The sequence below is a fragment of the Mustela nivalis genome, assembly GCF_964662115.1.
Source record: "Mustela nivalis genome assembly, chromosome: 16".
Lineage (NCBI taxonomy): Eukaryota > Metazoa > Chordata > Mammalia > Carnivora > Mustelidae > Mustela > Mustela nivalis.
The window spans coordinates 64257575-64281134 of record NC_139035.1 but is presented as its reverse complement, the minus strand read 5'-3'; the positions used below and the strand labels follow the sequence as shown (position 1 = coordinate 64281134).

The window sequence follows — 23560 nt, the reverse complement described above, 5'->3', positions numbered from 1 at the left end:
CTCACAACACACAGCAAGTCTGACCCCGTTACTGTTTAGCTCCTCCGCCCAAGCCACGCCTCTCACCTTTCTTGTTTCCTAGCGTACCTCAAATGCTAGTACTGTGCTTGGTACACAGTGGGCCCTCAGAAAATGCCCCTGAGGGGCGCCTGGGTGGCTCAGTGGGTTAAAGCCTCTGCTTTCGGCTCAGGTCATGATCCCAGGGTCCTGGGATCGAGCCCCGCATCGGGCTCTCTGCTCAGCGGGGAGCCTGCTTCCTCCTCTCTCTGCCTGCCTCTCTGCCTACTTGTGATCTCTGTCAAATAAATAAATAAAATCTTAAAAAAAATAAAAAAGGAAATACCCTTGAATATATAAACAAATCAATAAGTAAATGAGTGAAATCTGCTGGCTTGAAGTGAAAGACTAAAACTCTAATGGCATCGGACCAAGCGTATTTACTAGGGTCTCTGCTTCAGGATGCGCTACGACTGCCTGGCTCCTCCGTGACTATTTAAACGGTCTTCCTCGGAGTGCTCGGCCAGTACAGTGGCTGTACCCCCACCGGGCTCTGGAGAACATTTTCTGAGCATGACGGGCATGCTGTCTCCTCTGGAGAAGTACACAACAAAGGGAAATACCTCACCCCTGGGTAATTGGCCACCCAGAGAAAATACTGTCCAAGCCCCAAGAGAGCCAGGGAGTCCCGCCCACTCACTTACTCTGCCCGCAGTTCTTCAGGATCCGGACCCGCTCGGACACGTCGCCCAGGTAGAGGGCATTCTGATAATGGCCACTCATGTCTTTCCGGATCTCAGCTGTGGAAGTCGGTAAGAGACACCGAGTTAGGTCTTTTCTTATAAGTTCCTGCTCTCTTCTGTTTGCTTTCCTTCCCCGCCAAGGACGGCTCTTCCCATCCTTGGTTTCCGGGAACTCACCAATCTTCATCATCTTGCGAAGCTTCTCTAGGTTGCCAGTGATAAGGTACAAGAAAGAAAGTCTGTCGAAGTTTTTGGTGCGCTGATAACACATTTCCACAATCTGGTGGTTCCCTTGTAGCAAGGCCACTTCTCCCAGCTTCTCCCAGCAGTTCTTGTCATCCAGCGCTTTGGCTGCTTCCAGAGCAATCTAAAGAGTCCCCAGGGTCAGAGTTAACAGGTTGGCAGACACTGTGACTCAAAACCGGGAACTTCAGTCGAAGTATCCGCCTCCACAGAAATCTCCCACAGACTCCACACTTGTAATCACCGCTAGCATTCCGTCTAATTCTACTGAAAATCCTATCACCAGAGTCCCTTTCGTTCCATGGAAACAATCATATCACATTCTCCTCCTCCTCAGAAATTCACTTTTATGGTGTGCCTGGGTGGCTCAGTGAGTTAAAGCCTCTGCCTTCGGCTCCGGTCATGATCCCAGGTCCTAGGATCGAGCCCCAAGTCGGGCTCTCTGCTCAGCGGGGAGCCTGCTTCCTCCTCCTCTCTCTCTGCCTGCCTCTCTGCCTGCTTGTGATCTCTGTCAAATAAATAAAATCTTAAAAAAAAAATTCACTTTTATGACAAAATCATCTCTGACCATTTGCTGACTCTGTAGGGCCAATTCTTACTTAGCTACCTTTCCTGCTACTTGCTAAGTCTGATGACCTTCAGGGGCTTTAGGAAAGACAAAAGAAATAACAAAAGAAAGAAATTCAGAACTAGAAAGTCAATTCACCTAAGCCCTCTCCCCATTTAAAAATAATGCCTGTACCCTGTAGGTCCCAGTATCTTTTAAGATTTGATTTAATTTTTAGGTAGGCTCCACACCCAGTGGAGGGGCTTGAACGCACGACCCTGAGATCCAGACCTGAGCTGAGATCAAGAGTTAGAGGCTGACCGAGCCAGCAGGCACCCCTTTAGGTCCCAACATTTCACAAGTGCTTCTTCATCTAAGCAGCCAATCAGCAAGTAAAAGGTGAAGTAAATAATGAGACTTTTCAGATTCCATGTGATGCTGCTCCAATTCTAGAAGTTAATGAATCCAGAATGACCGAGAGTGACAACAGTAGCAATGCTACGGCAGAAGCAGGGACAGGAAGTAGCAGAGATGGGCAAACAGCAATAGGAAGACAGTTCTATCTCACAGCTAGAAAAATCTCTAATTCCATCATACTCGCTGAAGAAGCAAGCCCAGAATGACGTCCTCACAATGCAACCTTAACCCTCTCACCTTCTCTGCAAGACACGGGGCTCATGACCACGTCTCCCTCACCTCAATGTTTCCGCACTCAAGTGCCAGACTAAAGCGAGTCTTCTCGTCCTTGACGAAATGCAGTGCCACTTCCGGGTAGCCCTTCTTCTGGAGGTAAGCAATGATGGACTGGCCGACTAGCTTGGCGTTCCTCACCATGTGCAACACCTAGACATTCGGGGTGGGGGCGGGCAGGACAGAGAGGTCACTTGGAGGGAAAAACAAGCGCTGGCCCACCTACATCCCTACTGTGCATTCTCGTTTCATACCTCGTCGTATTTTCTGTTGATCAAAGCCAGTTTGAACTTGAACTCTGTGGGATCAATGGTGAGTACCCGCGGACGACACTCCCGGTCCAGGCAATACACGTTGTTGCCCTTGACCCGCGTGACATAGATGGGTAAATCCAGAGTCCGGATGATCCCGTAGTCCCTGCAAACGGAGGAGTCAGGAGGCACCACTTTCAGCCAGTGAGAGGGGGGAACCAGGCCTGTGAGGACCTGGAACAGGCTTAGGACACAGCTTTTTCTCTTCTCACTGCTATTTGGCCAAGGGCCGTCTGCACAATGGTACGGATGGGAAGCGACTCAAAAGAGAGCAGAACTAAATGCCACACTACTTCTTCTGTACGGAGCAGGAAAACACAGGGCACGTGGTATGATCTTTCCTCATAAGCTACGACTCTGAGAGCCAACACACGTGGCTACAGGAACCAGGCCTGCGCGTTAAATCTTAAGTTCTGCTATACAGGTATTGGGCCAGTTAAACCCTTCCCTGCAGCTACAGGTAAAAGGAGAGCAGGAGATGCAAAGTTCTGACGCACACAGAGATGACAAAAAGCAAAACATAGTTTGAACTGAATGAAAACTAAAAATTTAGAACTTCTGGGCACAGCTGACACAATACTTGATGGGTAGTCCAGGATGCTACGTGCACACACTGTATTAGAAGAAACACTGAAAACTACTGAGTTCTATGTACATATATTAGAAAATTAATAAATCTAAAAAACAAAAATGTAGTAAAAATTAATAAGCAGCCAACTCAAAAATGTTGCCCTTTTAAAAGCTAAATCAAAGAACATACTTAGAGAAAAAATGAAGTCAATCATAAAATTAAGAAACAGAAAACAAAAATATAACACAGGAGTTCATCAGTCAATAAAGGCAAAAGCTAAATAAAACGGAGAAGCCTCTCATGAGGCTAACAAGGACAAAACCGACCGAACTGCAGGAAGAAGAACGGAAAAGGGGCTGCTACAGGGGCTAGCTCCCGCAGGATGGGGGCAGGCATGAACTTTTTTTAAACGATCAAATGCCAAGAAAAGTAAAATTTACCAAACTGACTAAAAAGAAATAGAAAATCCCTACAGTCCCATAACTGTTACACAAGATAAACTGAATCATAAAAAAAATCCTTCTCTAAAAGAAAGCCTCATGCCTGGATGACTTCACCAGCAAATTATACCCAACATTTCAGGAAGAATTAAACCGAATCTTATTACAAATTCATTGAGAGAACAGAGGAAGGTGTATTACTTTCCTCAACACCAAAAACATGACAAGGACAGAAAGAAAAAGAGTCATTGGCCAATCTCACTTACACACAAATGCAAAAATCCTAAGCAAAATACTAGCAAACTGAAACTAGCAATATCAGAAACGGGTAAAATACCAAGTTAGATCTGTAACAGGAATACAATGTTGGTCTAACATTTTTTTAAAAATTTTACTTTTTATATGACAGAGGGAGAGAGACAGACAGACAGACCAACCCCGCACATACACACGCACACAAGCAGAGGAAGTGGGAGAGGGAGAAACAGGTTCCCCATCAAGCAGGCGGCCGGATGTGGGGCTCAATCCCAGGACTCTAGGATCACGACCCAAGCCAAAGGCAGATGCTCAACTGACTAAGCCACTCAGATGCCCACTGGGCTAACATTTTTTAAGAACCAATTTAATTCACCAATCAATAAAAAGAGAAAATCCTACGATTACCTCAGTATATGCAGGAAAAGTATCTAATAAAATTTAATATTCATCTGAAATACAGCAAGGAAATTCCTTAATAAATAAAAGCTATCTCTAATGAAGTCTATGACAAGCTTCCATAATGCCAATACACTGAAAGCTTGATCTTTTTCTTAAAGATTTTATTTATTCACTTACTTAAGAGTGAGAAGGAGAGAGAGTGCAAGCAGGGGAGGGGCAGAGGGAATCTTAAGCAGAATCGCAAGAAACTCCACACTGAGTGTGGAGCCCAATGTGGGCTCAATCTCACAACCCCAAGGTCACGACCCAAGCTGAAACCACGAGTCAGATGCTTAACCAACTGAGCCACCCAGGCGCCCCAAAGCTCACTCTTTAAATTGGAACAAGACAAAAAGTTTGCTATCACCTGTTTATTCAACACTATGCTGGGGACCCTGGTCAGTGCAAGAAAAACACATGAAAATAAAAGTACTGGAAAAGAAGAAACAAGCCATCATTACCCACAGATGCGATGATAGTTTATGGGGAAGGGGGGGAAAAAGACAAATTACTACAAATAATATAAATCTAGCAAGGACTCTGAGATAAAATCAATTTAAAAACTGCATTTCTAAATATCATAAAAAATAAGAAAATTAAATTTTTAAATGGATATTATCCACTTACAAATTGCATTGAAAACTACCAAGGGCCTAAGAATAAGGAAAAGCAAGATCTCTATGAAGAAAATTATAAACTTTACCGAAAGAGGTTTTAGAACATCTAAATAAATGAAGAGTCACTACATCATGTTCACAGATCAGGAAATTTAATATTGCAAAGATGTCAGGTCCCAAATGACAAACAGATCCAATGCAATCCCACCCAAAACAGCAACAGTGTTTTGTTTGTTGGTTTTATTTTGCATGGAATTTCACAAGTTCGTTTTTCTTTTTTATTTATTTAAGAAAGAGAGTGAGAGAGACAGCACAAGCAGGCAGAGGGGCAGAGAGCAAAGCAGGCTCCCCACTGAGCAGGAAGCCCCGTGCGGGACTCGATTCCAGAACGCCGGGACCATGACCTGAGTCAAAGGCAGATGCTTAACCCTCTGAGCCACCCAGATGCCCAGCTGATTCTAACATACTTTTCCGAGGCAAAAAAAATTTGAAAATTTTCCTTTTCAAGGCAAAAATAATTAGAAAATAGCCTAATAACTTAAAAAATTAAAGTGGGAAGGATTTGAGGATGCTTTAGCAGATGCGGAAACTCCTAGAGCTGAAATACTTTAAGACAGAATGAGATCAGAGATCAACACACCTATCACAGGAAATAGGTCCTTGCATTTTTGGAAACATGATTCATATGTGACAAAGACGACACTGCAGAATGAGGGGGTAGAAACCGATCTTTCCAGTAAATGACACTGGCACCACCGAGTGGCCGTAAGGAAAACTGAGAGACTGAGCTCCCTGTACCCCATAACACACACAAACACTAACTTCAGGTGGACCACAGTCCTACGTATGGAAAACAGGACTCTGAAGTTCCTGTAAGAGACTATGAAATGGTGCCTTTATAACCTTGGAGTCGATTGAGATTTCTTAAAGATACCAAACCCAACACCCATAAAAGGTTTAAGATTCATAAATTCAACTATATTAAGAATACCTGTTCATTAAAGAGTATCATGAAGAGAATCAGAAGACAAGCTAGAGAAGGGAAGAGACATTAAGATTTGCAACACGTAGCCCTGACAAAGGATGCACATGCAAATATACGAAGAACTCCTAAAATTAACAAAGATAACTCATTTAAAAAATGGATAAAAGGCCTGAATGGAACTCATAGAAGAGGAAACCCCAGTGGATGGTCAACTGAGAAGTTGCTTAATCATTAGGAATCAGAGAGCAGCAAAGGAAAATGACAATGCAATGCCACTGCACACCCACCAGACAGACAGAGATAAGTCTGGCAAAGGCAAGTGCTGGCCAGGATGACCAGCAGGGAAGCTTTGCTACCATACTGGTGGTCGTGCAAATCGGTACAGCCACTCGGGAGAGCAGTCTGACATTACCTAGTAACCGTGAAGATACACAAACTCTATGATCCAAAAATTTGGCTCTGGGTAGACACTCTAGAGAAACGTTACGTGCATTTGCACCAGAACACATGTAGAAGAACGTCTAGAGAACACTGTTCATCACGGTAACCAAATCCTAGAAACCACTCAAATATCCCTCTACAGTAGAACTGGAAAACTGTGGCATAGTCACATAACAGCGTATTACACACCAATGAAGATAAATAAATTACAGCTACAACACAGAGGCAGCTTAGAAACAAAATATTGAGCAAAATAAGCAAAACATGAGACAATATGTTCAGTATGATTTACATAAGTTCAAAACCAGGCAAAATTAAAACACACTATTTTAAGACACACACTGGGCAGTAAAATTACAAAGCACAGCTAGGACGGAATGTCTGCAGAAATCCGAATAGTATGATCTCTGCATGGGAAGTGAAGGTGGTTGTGACCATGGCCAAGCACTGCTCTAGCTCCTGACCTTGGTGGCAGGGACAGAGATGTCCACGATGTGACAATCTGCTCTCCTCTCTACATGGACTCCATGCATGTTTCTTTACTTGAGTCATGTGTCCTGATTTTGTAAAGGGTTGAAAAAGAATGCTGAGATGTGCCTAGCACGTATGTGCCCAACAAAGATTTCCCACGAAGAAAGTTCAAGGAAGACTCAGTGACATCCCTTGAGACAGGACAGTGATTTCAAGAGCTACCTTCTCCCACTCTGGGCGTCAGATAACTCACTTACCCAGTGGTGACGGCATATTTGATGTGGTTGCTTGTGGTATAGATGAAGACCCCACTCTCATCCCAGGCCCCACTCTTGACGCGAATGTTCTCATGAATGTTACACAGAGCCTCCAGTTTGCGGTTACAGATGACAATGGCTGTAAGAGGCAAAGGACATGAGTGCTCTGCTGGACAGGGTGAGTGCAGCAGACTGGCAGGGGTGGGAGGGAGGGGCTGGTCTCTAAGTCAGGGCGGATATAATTTAGACCTACCATGTTTGGCCAGTAGTGCTACGTGGGACATGTCTGCTGACCAGATAACATATTTCACCTTAGAAATCTTCACCGAAGCCAGAGTCCTGGGACAGAGAAAGGTGAACATGAGGGGACTGGACTCCCTCGTCCCAGGTTAAGACCGACATCCTTTTCATCTCCAAATTATCAAAAGCCCCAGTTTTTTTTAATAACACCAAATAAACGCTCTGCATTGTAGTTGAGCGACTGAAACACATTGGCTCACAGCGTACTCTCTCTCCTCCCTCAACTCCCTGCCCCCACTCGCACGTGTTGTGAGGGACTCGTGTATGTCTGATCTCACCAGAGGATGCGAAGCTCCTCTCATCACAAGAACCGTGCTGGTCATCCCTCCGTGCCCACACTTCCAAGTGCCAGAAGCATTCCTCACTCGGGAAAGTGCTCCAAAAACCGGTAAGTAAGCCCCTCCTTGAAACGCCAGTATGGAGAGGATGGAAAGTGACCCCAGAGGGCAAAGTGGCGGGAAAGAGTCCTGGAGTTCCAGCACAAAAGTGGCCACGCCTGAGGCAAACTCACTGGGAGAAAAGTTCCCACTGCAGAGGCCCACTCTCACCCACTACGAGCCTGTCTACTTCGGGGCAGCTGACATGTTACCGCTTCTGCTGAACGTCAAAGAGCGTGATAGATTCGGCATCTCGAAGCAGGAGGTTGCCTGTGCCGGCATAGAAGATCTCCTCGCAGTTGGGCACCTGTACCTTTTTGGTGATCTCATTCTTCAGATTCTTGATCAGAAGCTGAAATAATGACCACAGGTGGGGTGATCAAAAATGGGTGTTCGTTGGGGCTCCTGGGTGGCTCAGTGGGTTAAGCCTTTGCCTTCAGCTCCGGTCATGGTCCCAGGGCCCTGGGATCGAGCCCCGCCGTGTCAGGCTCTCTGCTCCACAGGGAGCCTGTTTCCCCCGTCTCTCTCTGCCTGCCTCTCTGCCTACTTGTGATCTCTCTCTCTGTCAAATAAATAAACAAAATCTTTAAAAAAAAGAAAAAAAGAAAGAAAGAAATGGGTGTTCGTGGACAGTTGACCATGTGCCTCAGGCAAGAGTTCCTTAGCTCCCAGAAATCAAATCTGGGTTGTTCCTGTCCAAGCCAGCTACCCCTCCAGGCAGCCCGCTCCAAGCCTGACCCTCTCCAGGGGCTTTGAAAGCTTTTGTTTTTTTCCCCCAACCGAAACATCCTGAGAAATCCAACTAAAGTGTGAAGTCCTCCCTCAACCAAAGGAAACTTCTGGGGCTTAAATTTTTGTCACGTATTTTCTTGAGCTTTGTCTGTCTTACATTCTCCGTACCAGCGGGGGTGGGGGGAGGATGTACTCCTCGTGCAGTCCACCGATTTCAAATTTGGTGTTTTTTGGCTTCTGTATTGTCAAGAGTGGCACGAGGCTGGTTCTCAAGCTCAGACCCACAGGGGTCATCAATCCAATCAAGTCAATTTTCAGGTTTCTTTGCTTCCCAAGGGGCCTGGGGTATCTATCTGCTCCATGATCACAATTCCCCAGGCAGTGAGCAGAGAGAAACCCGCTCTTTCTTTGCACAGTACACAAACCACTGCAGTGACAATGCCCAAATCAGTTTCCCCTTTTAGGCTTCACTCACCGAATGCATCCGATCTAGGACAGCAAACCGATTTCTAGCGACCCAAACGGCTGTCAGGCCTGAGGATCGTTTCCCTTCCGGAGCTGAGAACAAAAGCAAAGGGCGGGAGCGTGTGGTGAGCCCCTGGCAGGTGACAGAGTCAGGTGCCCCGAGCTGCCAGTCATGCTGGCTGCCACGTTGGCTTCGCCAGTTCAGCTGCTTCCTAACTAATTCAGCCGTAACCTGAGGCTACTGTCAGTGACTTTTCCCCACCAGTCCCCTCCAAACTCCAACCTACACCCCTGCCAAGCCTCTTTTCTGTAGGCCAAGTAGCTGCATTTCAGCCAACACGGCGTACTGGCAGGAGGACCGCCCATCTTGGGAGACAGCACACTCCATCAAACTAACGAGCAGGGCCTAGCTGGCCAAGCAGCATCTAGGACCTCCCCTCTCCACAGAGCTCCCTCCCCAGGACGCAGCTGTTCGGCTGCTTTTAACATGCAAATGCGGACCTGGGGTAGAGCAGGGTAGGGCAGGGCGCTCCCAAGGAAATCTTGACAGGCCTAGGAGTTCTGTGTTGAGCAGCAGTAAGCACCAAGCTGTTGCTCTATAAATGTCAATCATTCTTATTACCCTGAAGAAGCTTCTAAATGTTCCTCGGTTCCCCAGCATTTCACTGGCTGATTAGAATTCTGAATGGGCTCTCCACTCCCAGAGACACTCCCAGGGTCACAGGCAGAAGGCTGCCCCGAAACACTTTTATCTATTAGCATCGGCAGAAAAGTGGACAGAACGGGCTGGCCAGCCTTGCTCTGCAGTTCTCTGGCACCTGTGGGTGGCGGGCAACTCGCATCGCAGCCGACACCCCCACTCTCCGGGATGGGGAGGCACGCTCCTCCAGCCTTTGCTCTCTCTTCCTCCTCCTCTCTGCTGCCTGTCACCAGGCCGCACTGCATTCCTTTACTGATTACCCTCTCCCTCGAAAGGAGAAAACAAGAGTGGCAGTAAAACAAAACTGAGGTCAGAGTGCCTGGGTGGCTCTGTCGTTAAGCATCTGCCTTTGGTTCAGGTCATGATCCAGGGTTCTGGGATGGAGCCCCACATCAGGCTCCCTGCTCAGCAGGAAGCCTGCTTCTCCCTCTCCAACTCCCCCTGCCTGTGTTCCCTCTCTCCCTGTGTCTCTCTCTGTGTTAAATAAATAAAATCTTTAAAACAAAACAAAGCGAAGGTATTTTAAATGCTATTAATTGTAAACAGATGGGGAAAAAGAACAAGGGAGTGGGTAGAGAGGGACACAGTCATAAAATTTGGTCAGAAATGGCTTCACGGTTTCATTTATAGGAAAGACTGATTTATGGGTGCCAAAGACATACAGGCTTCCTCTCCTCTCGCTAGGTCCACACTTTAAAAAACCAACAGTGATTCGTATCAGCAACACTAACAACACCGCAGCAGCCGTAACAAGGCCAGGGCTAGCAAAACGGTTTCTCGCAGTCTGCTGACGGAGTCTGAAGGGTCATGAAAGCGTGTTAGTAAGGTGGGGACCCCAGGATCAGCCCTCTGTAGAGCAAGGGGAGGAAGCAGAGGGCAGGAGCTTCCGAGAAGGCGGTCTGTGAATTCTAACAGGGAAGACTCAACAGGGGTGGGAGTGATGGAAGAGGCAGACAGGGGTCTCAGCTGGATCCTGGGGTCCCTGGTGGGGTGTGGCGCTGGGAGCAGCCTCATCTCTTTGACATGCAAAAGGAAGCCGATCTGATCTGGATGTGGATGGGAGAGCACAAATCCCAGTCGCAGGATGAGACCGGCAAGATTGGAACCACATTCTTAAATAAATGAAACTACTGGGGTGAAAATCATATCAGCTGACAATAAACTAGGGTAACATGCTGTGCCGAAAGAGAAAATGGAGAGTTTCTAATAACCAAATTATAAAATATATATATCTAGCTGGAGTAATAAAATGGAGGAGGGACATGAATATTTCACACCATGGTCGCCTCTGATGCAACTGTCAGCGGCCCCTGCCAACAGCCATGAGTGATGTGGCCGCAGCCTGGGGACGGGACGTGAAAACCCTGAAGGGGCAGACGGCGCAGGAGAGGAGCACTGTGCGCAAGCCCGGCAGACACAGGGAGCACCTACCGTCAGGATTCTGGGAGTCCGCATCCTTGGGGATGGTGTACAGGTCGTAGGTACTGTTCTCTAAATTGCTGGCTCTCTGTAGAGGATAGAGAGAGGTCAAATCGTGAGTGACAGGCACCCAAGGCAGCAGTTTCTTCAGACAGAGAACACTGTGCATACAACAGTCTAAAGCTATCCCTTCCTCACCCTTCAGCCAGAGGGCAAGGGAATGTTTCTACTCTAAAAATTCTCACTTGGGCTCACTGCCCAAGAACTCAGAATTCACGGCACTGTATATTTTGTAATCTCCGAAGATGCAGGTAGTATTTGAAACGTAATAGGGATTGCTCTTTGCTCCAAAAATTAACGAACCAAACCAACAGTCTGGCTGCTCTACCTGCATACACGTATCCCCTTTAACATCTGTTCAAAGGGAAAAAAAGGAAAAAAAAAATCAGAGGAAAGAGAGTAAAGACAACTGTCAGGGAAAAAATGTTCTTAGATACTGAACAAGGACCAGATTAGACACTCAAAGTCGTATGGGCAAAGACAGGTTTTCATTCTTTTTAACTTGGTGAAAAGGACACTAATACTAGAATGTCACTTCTTTTCCCCCTAAATTGTAAAGCAAGAAACACGGGGGCTACTGGCTGACCTTGAAGCAACTCCACTGACAGGAACCCTCCTTCAAGTCAGTGCCACAATTTTTACCAACACGGAGGAATCAGAGAATCCTCTCTCCACACAGGACACAGTGACCTGGGGCATTCATCTCGATGGTCCGTTCAGCTTAGAGATCATGATCCTTATGCAAAAGAAGTTCACAAACCCTAACATGATCACTGTAGCAGACCTGGTTTGAGCCTGTTTACTATGTTAGCTCCCTTAAAGGACCATTACATAGCTTCTAAGGAGCCGCCGAAGGATCCCTAGGGGCATCAGAAAGAGACCTATGGGAAACGGGAAGGTCCTAGGAAGCCTCCATGGGTTACATACCGTACACAGTAGGACTGCATTTTCTGCTGGATTGTATGACATGTTGAACACCGGAAACTTGGAACCACTGGAGTTATACATGGAAAAAAGAGAAAATACGGAAGAGGAATCAGGATGGAAGAATGGAATTACTCCCACGCCTCCTACTTATCTAGTCTTTATACATGTACTCATCACTTTTATAATCCGGAATAAAAATCAATATTGCATCTACTCTCTTCCTTCCTTCAAGGCTTGGGGACATCCCTAAATCAGCTTTGACAGACAGTTTTAAAAAAGACAAACCCTAGTAGCCCAGCTATCCGAAGGAAGCTAGGGTTAGCACGCACTGTAGTGAGCAAGACGGGGTCTTCTTGGGTACACATTCCTACACATAACTGCAGGGGACACCACAGAGTAACACGATGTGCTCTGTCTCTGGCTAATTTCTCCTGTCCCTTGGAGCGTTTGCATAAACCCATCTTTTTACTGTGGTAACGCTGGAGGGCGGCTATCAAAGCCTCATGCCAGAGTTTACCACCATGAATGTTTCAGCATGCTGATGCAGCTGGCTTTCCAAGAGGACAGTTCTTTTTGCCAGACATCCCAGAGGTTATCGTATCTTCAGAGTTAAGAGCTTCCAGAGCCATATATCCTACTTTAGAGATGTGTGCATTTTGCTGGAAAGCAAAGGAAAGTTACAGAAATGCCAAAGAGAGGCAAAAAGGCCTGTCACCAAGTTGGGCTGCTCTGCCCCAGGAGACTGTGGTTTGCAGGAGACCTGGCGGACTGTGGCCATTACAGTCTCCTCCGCGCAGGGTCACTAGCGTCCTCCTTAGGGAGACCCCCACTCTTCTCTTGGTACCTTCCTTGCCTGCCACGCTCTTGGGGTTTCAGCTGAGTAGGCTCCCCAACAGGGATTTGATCAGTGAGAGGCGCTGAGATCCAAAATGTTGTTGGGAGCAGAGTCCGGTGTGGGCATCACCTCCAGCGACAGAGAGGGCCTGGGGGAAGAATGGGTCGGACTTACCTCCGCAACTGCATGACGGCTACGTCTTTGGAGCTGTTGAAATCCAACTGACGCAAGAATCGGTCCTTGACGTAATGTAGCATATTGCCATGAACGGCATAGGCTGGCCGTTCCCGCTCCAGTTTAAACACAATCATGCCACCGTCATGGCCTGGGGCACAGGGAGAAGACGAAAGAATTAGCTATAGGCAAGAAAGCAAGCTGGAAGAAGCAAAAGATACACAAGGATAAGGACTGCATGTGAGTGCTAAAAACCAAGATACCTAAATGCATCCTTTATTTGTCTAAACTGTCACAGTTCTTAGAATCTTTATTCAAATAAATTTCTGTGAAACCTTTCCTAATCCTCTGTATCACACCAGCACATGTGACAAACCCTCCTCTGTGTTCTCCCAACACTTTGTACAACGTTCCATTAGAGCGAAAATAAACACACGGAATTCCATTACTAAAGGCTTCAGCACAGCAAAGGAAATCATCAACAAGATGAGAAGGATGAAAGGGCAACCTATGGGATGGGAGAAAATATTTGTGAATCACACTATCTAATAAGGGGTTAATATCCAAAATATCTGAAGAACACAACCCAATATAAAAAAAGAAAACCACACACAAACAACCCAATTAAAAAATGGGCAGAGGACTTGAATAGACATTTCTAGAAGACACAGCAATGGCCAACAGACACATAAAAAGAAGCTCAACACCACTGATCATCAGGGAAATGCAAATCAAAACCATAATGAGGTATCAGCTCATTCCTTTCTGGGCAGCTAGTACCAGAAAGACAAGAGATAGCCCATGCTGGTGGGGATGTGGAGAAAAGAGAACCCTCGTGCACTGCTGGTGGGACTGTAAATTGGTTGCAGCCACTATAAAAAAACAGTATGGAGACGCTTCAAAAACTTAAAAATACCAATACTGTTTGATCCAGCAATTCCACTAGTGGGTATCTATCTGAAGAAAATGGAAACACCAATTTGAAGAGATATATGCACCTCCACGTCCACTGCAACATTATCTCTAGTAGCTATGATACGGAAGCAACACATATATGCACTGATACATGGGGAAAGAAGACGTGTTACACACACACACACACACACACACACACACACACACAGAGGCATACTACTAGGCCATAAAGAATGGAATCATGCCATTCATAACAACATAAATGGACTTAAGAAGAATTATGCTAAGTGAAATAAGTCAGACAGAGAATGACAAAAACTCTAAGATTTCGCTCCAACAAACAAAACAAACAAAAATGACCACCATCACCACCACAATGGAAACAGACCACGGATACAGAGAACAAACTGGTAGTTCCCAGAGGCTGGAGGCAGTGAAGAGGGATCAAAATACGTAAAGGGAATGAAGAGTATAAATATCCAGTTACAAAATAAGTCAGTCATGGGGATGTATGGTTAGCCTAAGGAAAACAGTCAACAACACTGTAACTTCGTGTGGTGACAGATGGTAAGTAGACTGAATCCTGAGGATTATCTTGTAATACATAAAGATACCAAATCACTCCGATGTTCCCCTGAAACTAACAGGACATAGTATGTCCGCTACGCTGACCCCCCAGCACTTAACACCCTGCACTGTAACTGTCTAAGTCCACGGCTCCCGACACCACCAGCTCCCTGAAGAGAGAAATTACAATCATTTCAATCCTTCCCCCGTCCCTAGCACACAGCAAGAACGTAAGAGGTTTTGCTGAACGGGGACGCTAATTCAAAAAGCCTTTTCAGTTGTTTTAAAAGATCTTTTGCTTTTTTTCCCTACTAGCATCAACCACCTCTCAGAGAAACCTCTGACCTTTGTCCTCCTGGTCAGCTCTCCACACATAAACCAGATCATTCACTTCCCTAACGGGCACCTTCCAATGGCTCTCCGCCCATCCAGAGTAAAATCTGGACTCTGGGGCACCTGGGTGGCTCCGTCGTTAAGCGTCTGCCTTCAGCACAACTGATTTCAGAGTCCTGGGATCGAGCCCCAAACTGGGCTCCCTGCTCAGTGGGAAGACTGCTTCTCCCTCTCCTACTCCCCCTGCTTGTGTTTCCTCTCTTGCTGCCTCTCTGTCAAATACATAAATAAAAATCTTAAAAAAAAAAAAAAAAAAATCGGGACTCTAACCCTGGCCTGCAAGGCAGAGCACAGCCGGACCTGCTCTTCCCTCCCACGACTCAGCCCCTCCTCACTGTGCCCTCCCTGACCTCTGATGCCACTCACAGGTGACCCGCAGCCCTCCCAGCACCATCAGGGCGTGTGTCACTCTCACTGTCCTCCACACCCAACAGGAAGCAGCAGTGCCCACGCGTCACCCCCACGCCCCTTCCTTTTGCTTTTCTTCAAAGCATCTTCCACGTGCTGTTTTATATACTTGTTTTACCGCCCCTCCGCTCCTCACTACAAGTAAGAGCTCCCCAGGGTCAGGGACACTGCACTCGCAGCAGCACCCAGACGACTGCCTGGCGCACAGCACACCATCTGCTACGCGGATGACAGAAACTCAGACTCTCAGCCTCTCAGCAACTCAGCTCCTCTGACTGGCAACTCTGAGTGTCCGCCATTAGCTTCCTAACTGATCAAAGGGAAGGGGCTTTCTTGTCAAATGGATCTGGGTGGAGAACCAACCCCAAACAAACAGTTCTCCAGGAAGGTATGGGGGAGCAAAGGCGAGAAGCTTCAACTGCACAGCTCTGAGAACCCGAGCTCTCCCCACCACCCTGCCTCGCGTCAACCGGCGAGAAAGCTGAGAGAGGTTCACTCTCATGTCTTAATGACGTGCAACTTAAACAAGAGAAAAAGAGAAGGAATGGCCCTTACCTGCCGCAAAGAGGTTCAGATTGGGGTGGGCAGCTAGGACCCAGAAACGATCATGGTCCCTACGGAAGGTCTGAACCCCAGTCCTAGGAAAGCAAAGGATACACAAAGGAAAATATTAATTTCCGAGTAATCTTCAGCTTATCACATACAAGAGCACTGAGTACCGAGTGTAAGCCAGCACACGGATTAAAGATTAAATCAGGGACAGCAAGTTGCACATACTAAGTAAGGGGAGTCTTGATAAATTCTACCAAAAGAAAGAGGAAACCTCACTGACCCTAATATTTTGGTATTTCAACTTCCCCTTATTCATCATGATTACCTTCAATTCCACATTTCTTTCTCTAACTACTGAGGAACATGCTTAGATTTGGAGGAGAAAAAGAATGCATGTGGAAGTTGTATTTGACAGGAGATCTGTAAATACGGGCTGATCTCTAGGCCCCTTAAAAACATCGGGTCAGACTTGTCCATGTGCTCAAGATGGGAGAGATGCACAGAGGCAGACCGATCTGCCTTTTAGGAGAAAGAATGACAGGCAGGAGGGGCTTTCCCCTGGCTTGGGTCACACGTCATCACATCCCCCGTACCGCTTGGACATATCCCAGACTCGGATGCTCTTGTCCTCCGAATTGCTGAGGATCAGCTCTTGGCGAGGATGGAAGACGGCACAAGACACGTTGTTGTAATGACCGCGGCAGGTGTCAACCTCCCACGCCTTTGACTCTGAAGGACCAGAGAGAATTAGATCATGGCAACTCTCTGCAAGTTCAGGACTCAGAATGATGGGATCTCTGACCAAATGCTAGGAGCTACTCCAAAATGCTACACAAGTAACTTCTCTCTGACAGGGCAATTTTTCCATTTAAGCCTCTGAATCTCAGTATGTTTCTTCTTCCAATCAGACCCAACCACCAATGACAGCACCTCTTCTCTTCTCCGTCATTATCTTCCTACCCTGTTTTATCACTAGCTCTCATGGTAGAATAAATGCAGGCTCTATAGCTTTTAGTCACCACTGTATCTCCAGAGCCTCGAACAATGATTAGCACAAAGCAGGTACTCAATAAATATTTTTTGAATGTTTACTCTTAACTATGTTCAGAATCCTCAAAATCATGGGGCACCTAGGTGGCTCAGTTGTTAAGCATCTGCCTTCGGCTCAGGTCATGATCCCAGGATCCTGCGATCGAGTCCCGCATTGGGCTCCCTGCTCAATGGGGAGCCTGCTTCTCCCTCTCCCACTCGCCCCGCTTGTGTTCCCTCTCTCGCTGTGTCTATCTCTGTCAAATAAATAAATAGAATCTAAAAAAAAAAAAAAAAAGGAATCCTCAAAATTAGGATACCTCAAGACAGGAAAAAAAAAGAATGGGACAATTTCTATGCTCCTAGGGTTAGCGTTAAGAACCCAAGGTAGGAAAATGGGTCACTAAGTCCAGAAGACTTGGCTCCTTCACCTTGTTGTCCAGCAGCCAGCTCTTCAGACCCAGTGACACTGTCCCTGCTCTACTCACCGTTCATGCGCCAGATCTTCACTTGTCGGTCGTCTGCCCCAGAGACAATAAGGGGCATGGTGGGGTGGAAGGCAGCCCAGTTTACGCCACGATCATGACCCTGTGGAAAAAAAGAAGTGGTTCTTCTACGGCAGCTTTGTAACCATCACTGAAAGCAAACTAAAGCGCCACCAGGTGGTTATCAAAAACATCTCTGATTTTTACTCTTCCAGAGAAGAGTCAAGGGATTATGGTAGTCTAACGTGAGAGTTAGTACCAACCCACCCAAAATTATACCCAAGTTCTCATGGCAATTCCCAAATCTTTCTACCCCCAAAGTCAGCATCACTTGCATTTGGGATACATTGCCTTGTTCTGTTACCTATTTATATGTTATTTCCCCAACTAATTATTAGCCTCACAAGAATAAAAACCAATTTTATAACTGGAAGAAATGTGGTCAGAAAACTCTCGGGTGAGTCCCAATACTCTTAGGAAACCCACGAGGCCAAAACTATTTTTGTAATAATGTTAAGACATTATTTGCCTTTTTCACTTTCACTCTCTCCTGAGGATGTTTTCCAGAGGCTACGTGACATGACGTCATTGCTTTGATGGCTAACGGAATGTGTGCTTATGTACTTTATGTTTTAAAAAGTTCTTACTTTTAATTACAGATATGGTAAAAACTGAAAGATATAAACCACATTAACATGAACTCTTTGGGGTCCTCAGTAAGTCTCAAGGGTATACAGAGATTCTCAGACCACAAAGCTTGAGAACTGCTCATGTTCAGACATCTTGTACTTAGTTGTACTCAGTACTGCAACAGGACAACAGATAAGGTAGTCTCCGATTAGCAGCGTTTTAGAGAGACTTCATGCTGTGGCGTAAATCCCCTGGGTTTTAGAATCTGATCCAAGTTCAAATCCTAGTTCTTCCATTTACTAGACACATGTGAATTTTGGTAAACTGCCCAATTTCTCTAAGTCTCAATTTTTTTCATCTGTAAAATGGAAGTTACCGCTATCTGCCTCGGAGGATAGCTGTGAGGATTAAATTAGATATTTTTAAAAACCTGGTTTCTTTCTCTAATGCTCTTCTGTTTCCTCACCACACACACAACTTACTCACCCAGGGCTGGTCCTTAATAACTCTGATCACATCAGAACCCCCACCCCACTCCCTACTCTCACAAGAGGCATGCGAACGGACTCTGCTTGGAGATGCGACAGAGCCGACACCAGCTCTCTCCCTCCCTCCCCCCTGGGCTTAGGAGGTGACGTGACTCTCCCTCAGATGCCACAGAGGCTTCGCCTCTCCCGGCTTCCAGACTTTCTGTCTCCAGAGCCTCCACACAATGCCCAGCACTTCACAGGCGCCGCACAGATCTCTGCCCCAGGAGGGAACGAGCGAGCGGCGTCCTGTCCCTGCTCCCCCGACGAGAGCCCCCACGAGCCTCGAAGATCAGTACCTCCAGCACGTGTTTGACCACTGCGTCGGTCGTTCCGAACAGATCGACCCCGGTTATTCCTCGCACGTCGGACTCCACTGCACCAGGGGACAAGTTTTTTTTCCTTAGACCTTTGAAGGGAGGAGGAGTGGGATGGAAGACACAAAATCCTGTTACCAAAGAGAGCCCAGTAACAGTGGCACGGGAAGGTGCAGGGAGAGACTAACGTTAGCGACAAAGAAAGGAAAAAGAAATCGGGAGAGACTGAAGTCGGTCAAGAGCTCCTATCTACCTCTCTAAAAACGCTCACGATGCTGACGTACTGTGATGAGCCTCTCTCTCCCTCCCTGAATGCTTCACAGCCCTGCTACTGGGATCTCCTCCCCGAGGACGAGGACAGCAATCCAGACTCCTGACCCGGCACGCTTCCCCCCAAGAGCTGTCTCCCTGAGATCATTCCCAGTCTTGTTCTTGAACTGTGGCCTGAAGCGGTAAACCTCCCATTTCCACTTTCAACTTTATGGCAACTATAGTAACTTTTCTTCCATCATCCCAAAAACCCTGGAAGAAAAGCCATTTGGGGAATCCACAGCTCCGTGCTTCTCAAGTGGGAAGCTGCTCGGCCGCTCCCCGGGACAGCTCCAGAGCGCTAAGGAAACGAGGCCTATTGAACACCGACCAGCTGTTTGGTGGCAGAGGAAACACGTACAACTCTGCGGAAAGTGTACTCTTCTATGTGACTCTTGCGCAGGGACAAAAATCATTTCAACTGTCATGTCCTTATGCACAACAGAACTTCATAATGTACTTGCAACAAAAAGACGGCTGGACCAATGTAATTTCTTTCCTTTAGATCACGACTAATAAAATCTAGTTAGGCCCAAAATAAATTTTATAAATAAATAAATGAATAAATAAAAACTGTCAGTCCTTTTAAGCTCTTACTTTAAAAGGCTGGTTACAGATCTGAATGTGTACTTTGCCAACAAATCTTCTGGAGGCTAGTTTCGCTGGGAGGAAAGTCCCATAATTTGAAAACAACAGAAAAAGGACACCAGGGTAAGAACAGTCTTATTCACACAGGACCCAAACTCAGGGCTCAACTACACCTATCTTTAAAGACTATCTGTGGTACACAACGCAAGCTACGCTTGTTAGCATACTTTACAACTACTTTACATTTAAAAAGCACTTTGTGATTTTTCAAAGCACTCAATTTTACATTTTACACTTGATTACAGATGTTCTATAATTTGATCCGATAACAACCTTAGACAGGCAACCAGGTATAATTATACTTTAATAAGAAAACAGAACTGGGACTAAAATTCTATCTTTTGAAGTATTTGTGGGGGAAAGCGGAAATTCAAACTTGTAAAATAAAAAAACAAGTATCCACAATTGGGGGGAAAATAAAATCTATCACTGAAAATAAAACTTAAGTCACCTTAAGTCTAAAAGTTGGCCTCTGTAGGAAAATATAAAATTTAACTTTAACGATTACATTTATCTTTGTTTTAAAATTACAATATTAATGTAAGCTCTTCTCTTCCAGTGGCATGTAGACATCAGCACTGGGGAAACAGTGCTAAGAGGGCCCAATGGCATCAATCATCTCGTCCCCTGTCCAAGATGAGCACTTAGTCAACAGTAAGAGAAATAAAACGGATGCTGTAACAAAAATGCACTCTCCAAACCTCCGTTTAAGTACATCATCAAAGGGATGTCTCTTCTCACTTACTTCACTTGTCTCTTTAATGGGATCTGTCAACTTCTAATGGGTCTGGTGTATGAAAGAGAGTCAAAGGAAGACACAGAGACAGCTGTGAGGAACTTCACCTCCAATAAACTTCAACAAACACATTAAAAGGAAAAGCCGTATGACAGAACTCAAGCCTCTGCTGCACTTGCTGTCATGATTCAGGAAAGGGGGCAGAGCAAAACCACATAGATGAATAGTGACAGGCAGTGAAAAAGATACTTAGAGAAGAAATATTTGAGCATTTGAAAAGCCACTCACTACGACTGAACGACAGATGGAAAATTTCTACAGCAGCTACTCAGATCCAGAGGGAAGGGAGTTCACTCTCAGACTGGACCAGGCTGACGCACGCTTCCCAATGGGGCCAGGGGAAGTAGTAGAAAGAGAAGAATAAGGACAGGAATTGGCAGCAAATTAATACTTTTTTAGTTGTCATTTCAAAGATAAAGCCTGAATTACATGGGCTTGACATGCAAAGGTGTAAGCACATTAAGATAATTTAACTGTCAGTTTACTTGGAAGATCAAGCTAAAAAAACAACCTATCTTCTATATCTAGATTGTAAATATATTTATTCTCTTTTAAACATACTTTGCCAGGCTAACAGAAAAGATTCGGGTTAAGTAAGCCCCAAAGGGCTCAATTCTCATAGCACAGATAACCAGACAGGTTTTTCTTTAAAGATCTCTGTTTTCTTACTGTATATTAAGCTCAGATAGACATTCCAAACAATTAGGATTTTCCGCAGTCCTTTAAATGTGAGGGTATTCATTCTCTAACTAAGAATGCACTTTTCCTCTCCCAGAGTTACTACCTCTGGTCCCTAAAAGACCTGAAAGCTAATTCCTCTTCCTGTGTTCAGACTTATTCGAACCCAGGCAAAAATAACTTGGCTAAAAAGAGTGTGCTGATCTCCAGAAAAGGAAAGAATAAATGTAAAAGTCAAACTCAAAGCCCCTTTAGGTTAAAGACCAAAGCAACTCCTTTCACTCTCGTTAAGGGGTTACTGGAAGTCCAGAGAGTTTTAAGTAGAGAAAAACACTTAGAAACGGGAAAGAGAGCATTCACATTAGTAAAGCAAGTCAGCACAAGGTCCTCAGTATCACATATGCTGAACAAGGCCAGCAATCGCAGCTGTTAGACGGTGACCCATGCCCTGCACACATTCAAGAGCAAGTAGAAACCCCAAGCAGGGTCAAACTCTCTCTCTTCTCGGTTTTAATTCTGATGTAAAAATGACCTTCAACCTACAAACGTGAAGAAAAGGATTCCTTGCTTTGGGCATTTCAGGTTATCAGTGAGACTCCATCACCCAAACTGGCCCAATCACCATACCAGGCCACGGGCACCTGCTGTGCCAGTGTGGGGGCGCGGCCAGCACTCGCAGAGTGGGGTGGAGAGGCCCCTCTCCGAAGTCCTAAGGGCCAAAGCATCCCTTAAGCACGTAACAAATTAACTTCTTTATGATCTAGAACGGCATTAGCTGCAGACCATTCTCGTGAGAAGTGAGAAAACAGTCACTCCAAGGATCAGAGTGGCACTCGGTCCTGTCACAGAGCTCTGGCTGGGAGACGCTCTTCTCAGTACGGGAGGCTCCCCAGCAGAAACCAGGTGAGCCGGCTGCAAGCCCCGAGGCTCCTGCACCCAGAGACAGAGAGGGCGCTTTGAATGTGTGCACAGTGAAAACCACAGAAAGCCACAGCTGGGTTACTGAGAGAGTCAGTAAGGAGCCCCCGGCACGAGCGGTGAGGAGAGATCACAGGCTTCATGCTGCCTGTACTAACCCCTCTCGGCAAGGCTGGTCACATCTGGGTGTACTTTAAAAGGCCTCATCAGTCTGACGAAAAACTGCAATGGCAAAAGCCCCAGTGGAGAAGAGTGCAACTTGCCCATCTCCCATACACTCTTGCTGATGCCAATGCCCTCTAATCCTGACCCTCTGAGAAGTGCAGACAGTTCTAGAAACTCTAAGACGAGAGTCATCACAATGGTTTGCCATGACACAGGACTCAGACGGCCATTCCCAAGTTCAAGATAATACGTAACGTACACGGAGTTTCTGTCAAAAACTCTTCTCATGGCTGGGAAGGGGAGGGGGCTAGAGGGATGGGTAGGAGGGTCTGTGTCACCTACATTAGTTTCCAGCTCTTCAGATCTCTGCCACACCAAAATACGTACACATGAGAAAGTTGAAAAGTTAAAAAAAAAAAAGACCCAAAGGTTCTGCTCTGCCTCTGCCCTCATCCTCCCCCAGCTGTTTCCATGCTGCACGGACCTTACCCCGCTGCTCCGGCAGCATTCCGAGCGCTGCTCCCAGAAATCCAGCTCTCTGACTTGCTGTTCCTAAGTGGCTCGTACAATGGGCAAGCACTGCGGTGCTCCAGCCCGCCATGTCACCAGCAAGCTGAGAAAAGCTATGACCTGGGCCACACAATTCAGACGGGTGACATGTTTGCCACAAAAAAGAACCAGGCCAAGGACCCCTGAGTCCTCCCTTTCATAGAAGGAAACAAGTGTTTTACACTCTAGCCATTGACTTCCACAGAATCCCCAATCTCTAGGAATTCTGAAGAGCAACAAGTAGAGAGACAGTTCAGCAGGTGAGAAGCAGACTTTACTGGGCAGGGAACCACAGCAGCCGGTGTTCCTTTTCCACAGTCCAGCCATCCATGAAGCACTTCCAGCCACCAGCCTGCTGGCCGACCGGCCTGCCCGTCTCACAGGAGCCGTCCTTCCTGCACGTTTACGCGCTCGGCTTAGCAACTTCTCACGTCTCCCCTACACAGCGCCAAACAGTAAATCCTTACGCCCAAATCAAGATAAACTGTGAAAGGAGGGATTATCCCAACTCTCCAAAATCTATAATTCTATTTTCATTTTTGGTCACTTTAACTTCTAGAAGTCTGCCCACTGAGAGGTTTCCTGGACATAAAAATCCCACCCTCCCCTGGGCTCCCTACATTAGAAGAAATGGAGGGATTTTTCTATTTCTAAGTGAGGCCACAAGATTCCAGAA

The 23560-nt window shown here is 46.2% G+C and overlaps 1 protein-coding gene across 2 annotated transcripts in view; it reads right to left on the bottom strand.

Annotated features, from left to right (window-relative positions):
* Window positions 1–23560, bottom strand: part of COPA (COPI coat complex subunit alpha) — a 45332-nt gene that overhangs the window by 6793 nt on the left and 14979 nt on the right. For both annotated transcript variants that reach the window (XM_082704332.1, XM_082704333.1), the window contains exons 7-21: window positions 18804–18913; window positions 17351–17450; window positions 16427–16562; window positions 15837–15919; window positions 12999–13149; window positions 11990–12056; window positions 11015–11090; window positions 8894–8976; window positions 7899–8038; window positions 7263–7348; window positions 7010–7148; window positions 2475–2637; window positions 2227–2373; window positions 918–1107; window positions 702–797 (exon numbers count right to left, since the gene is read on the bottom strand). In XM_082704332.1, coding sequence (XP_082560458.1) covers window positions 702–797; window positions 918–1107; window positions 2227–2373; window positions 2475–2637; window positions 7010–7148; window positions 7263–7348; window positions 7899–8038; window positions 8894–8976; window positions 11015–11090; window positions 11990–12056; window positions 12999–13149; window positions 15837–15919; window positions 16427–16562; window positions 17351–17450; window positions 18804–18913 — 1767 coding nt within the window. The remainder of the gene's footprint in view (window positions 1–701; window positions 798–917; window positions 1108–2226; window positions 2374–2474; window positions 2638–7009; window positions 7149–7262; window positions 7349–7898; window positions 8039–8893; window positions 8977–11014; window positions 11091–11989; window positions 12057–12998; window positions 13150–15836; window positions 15920–16426; window positions 16563–17350; window positions 17451–18803; window positions 18914–23560) is intronic.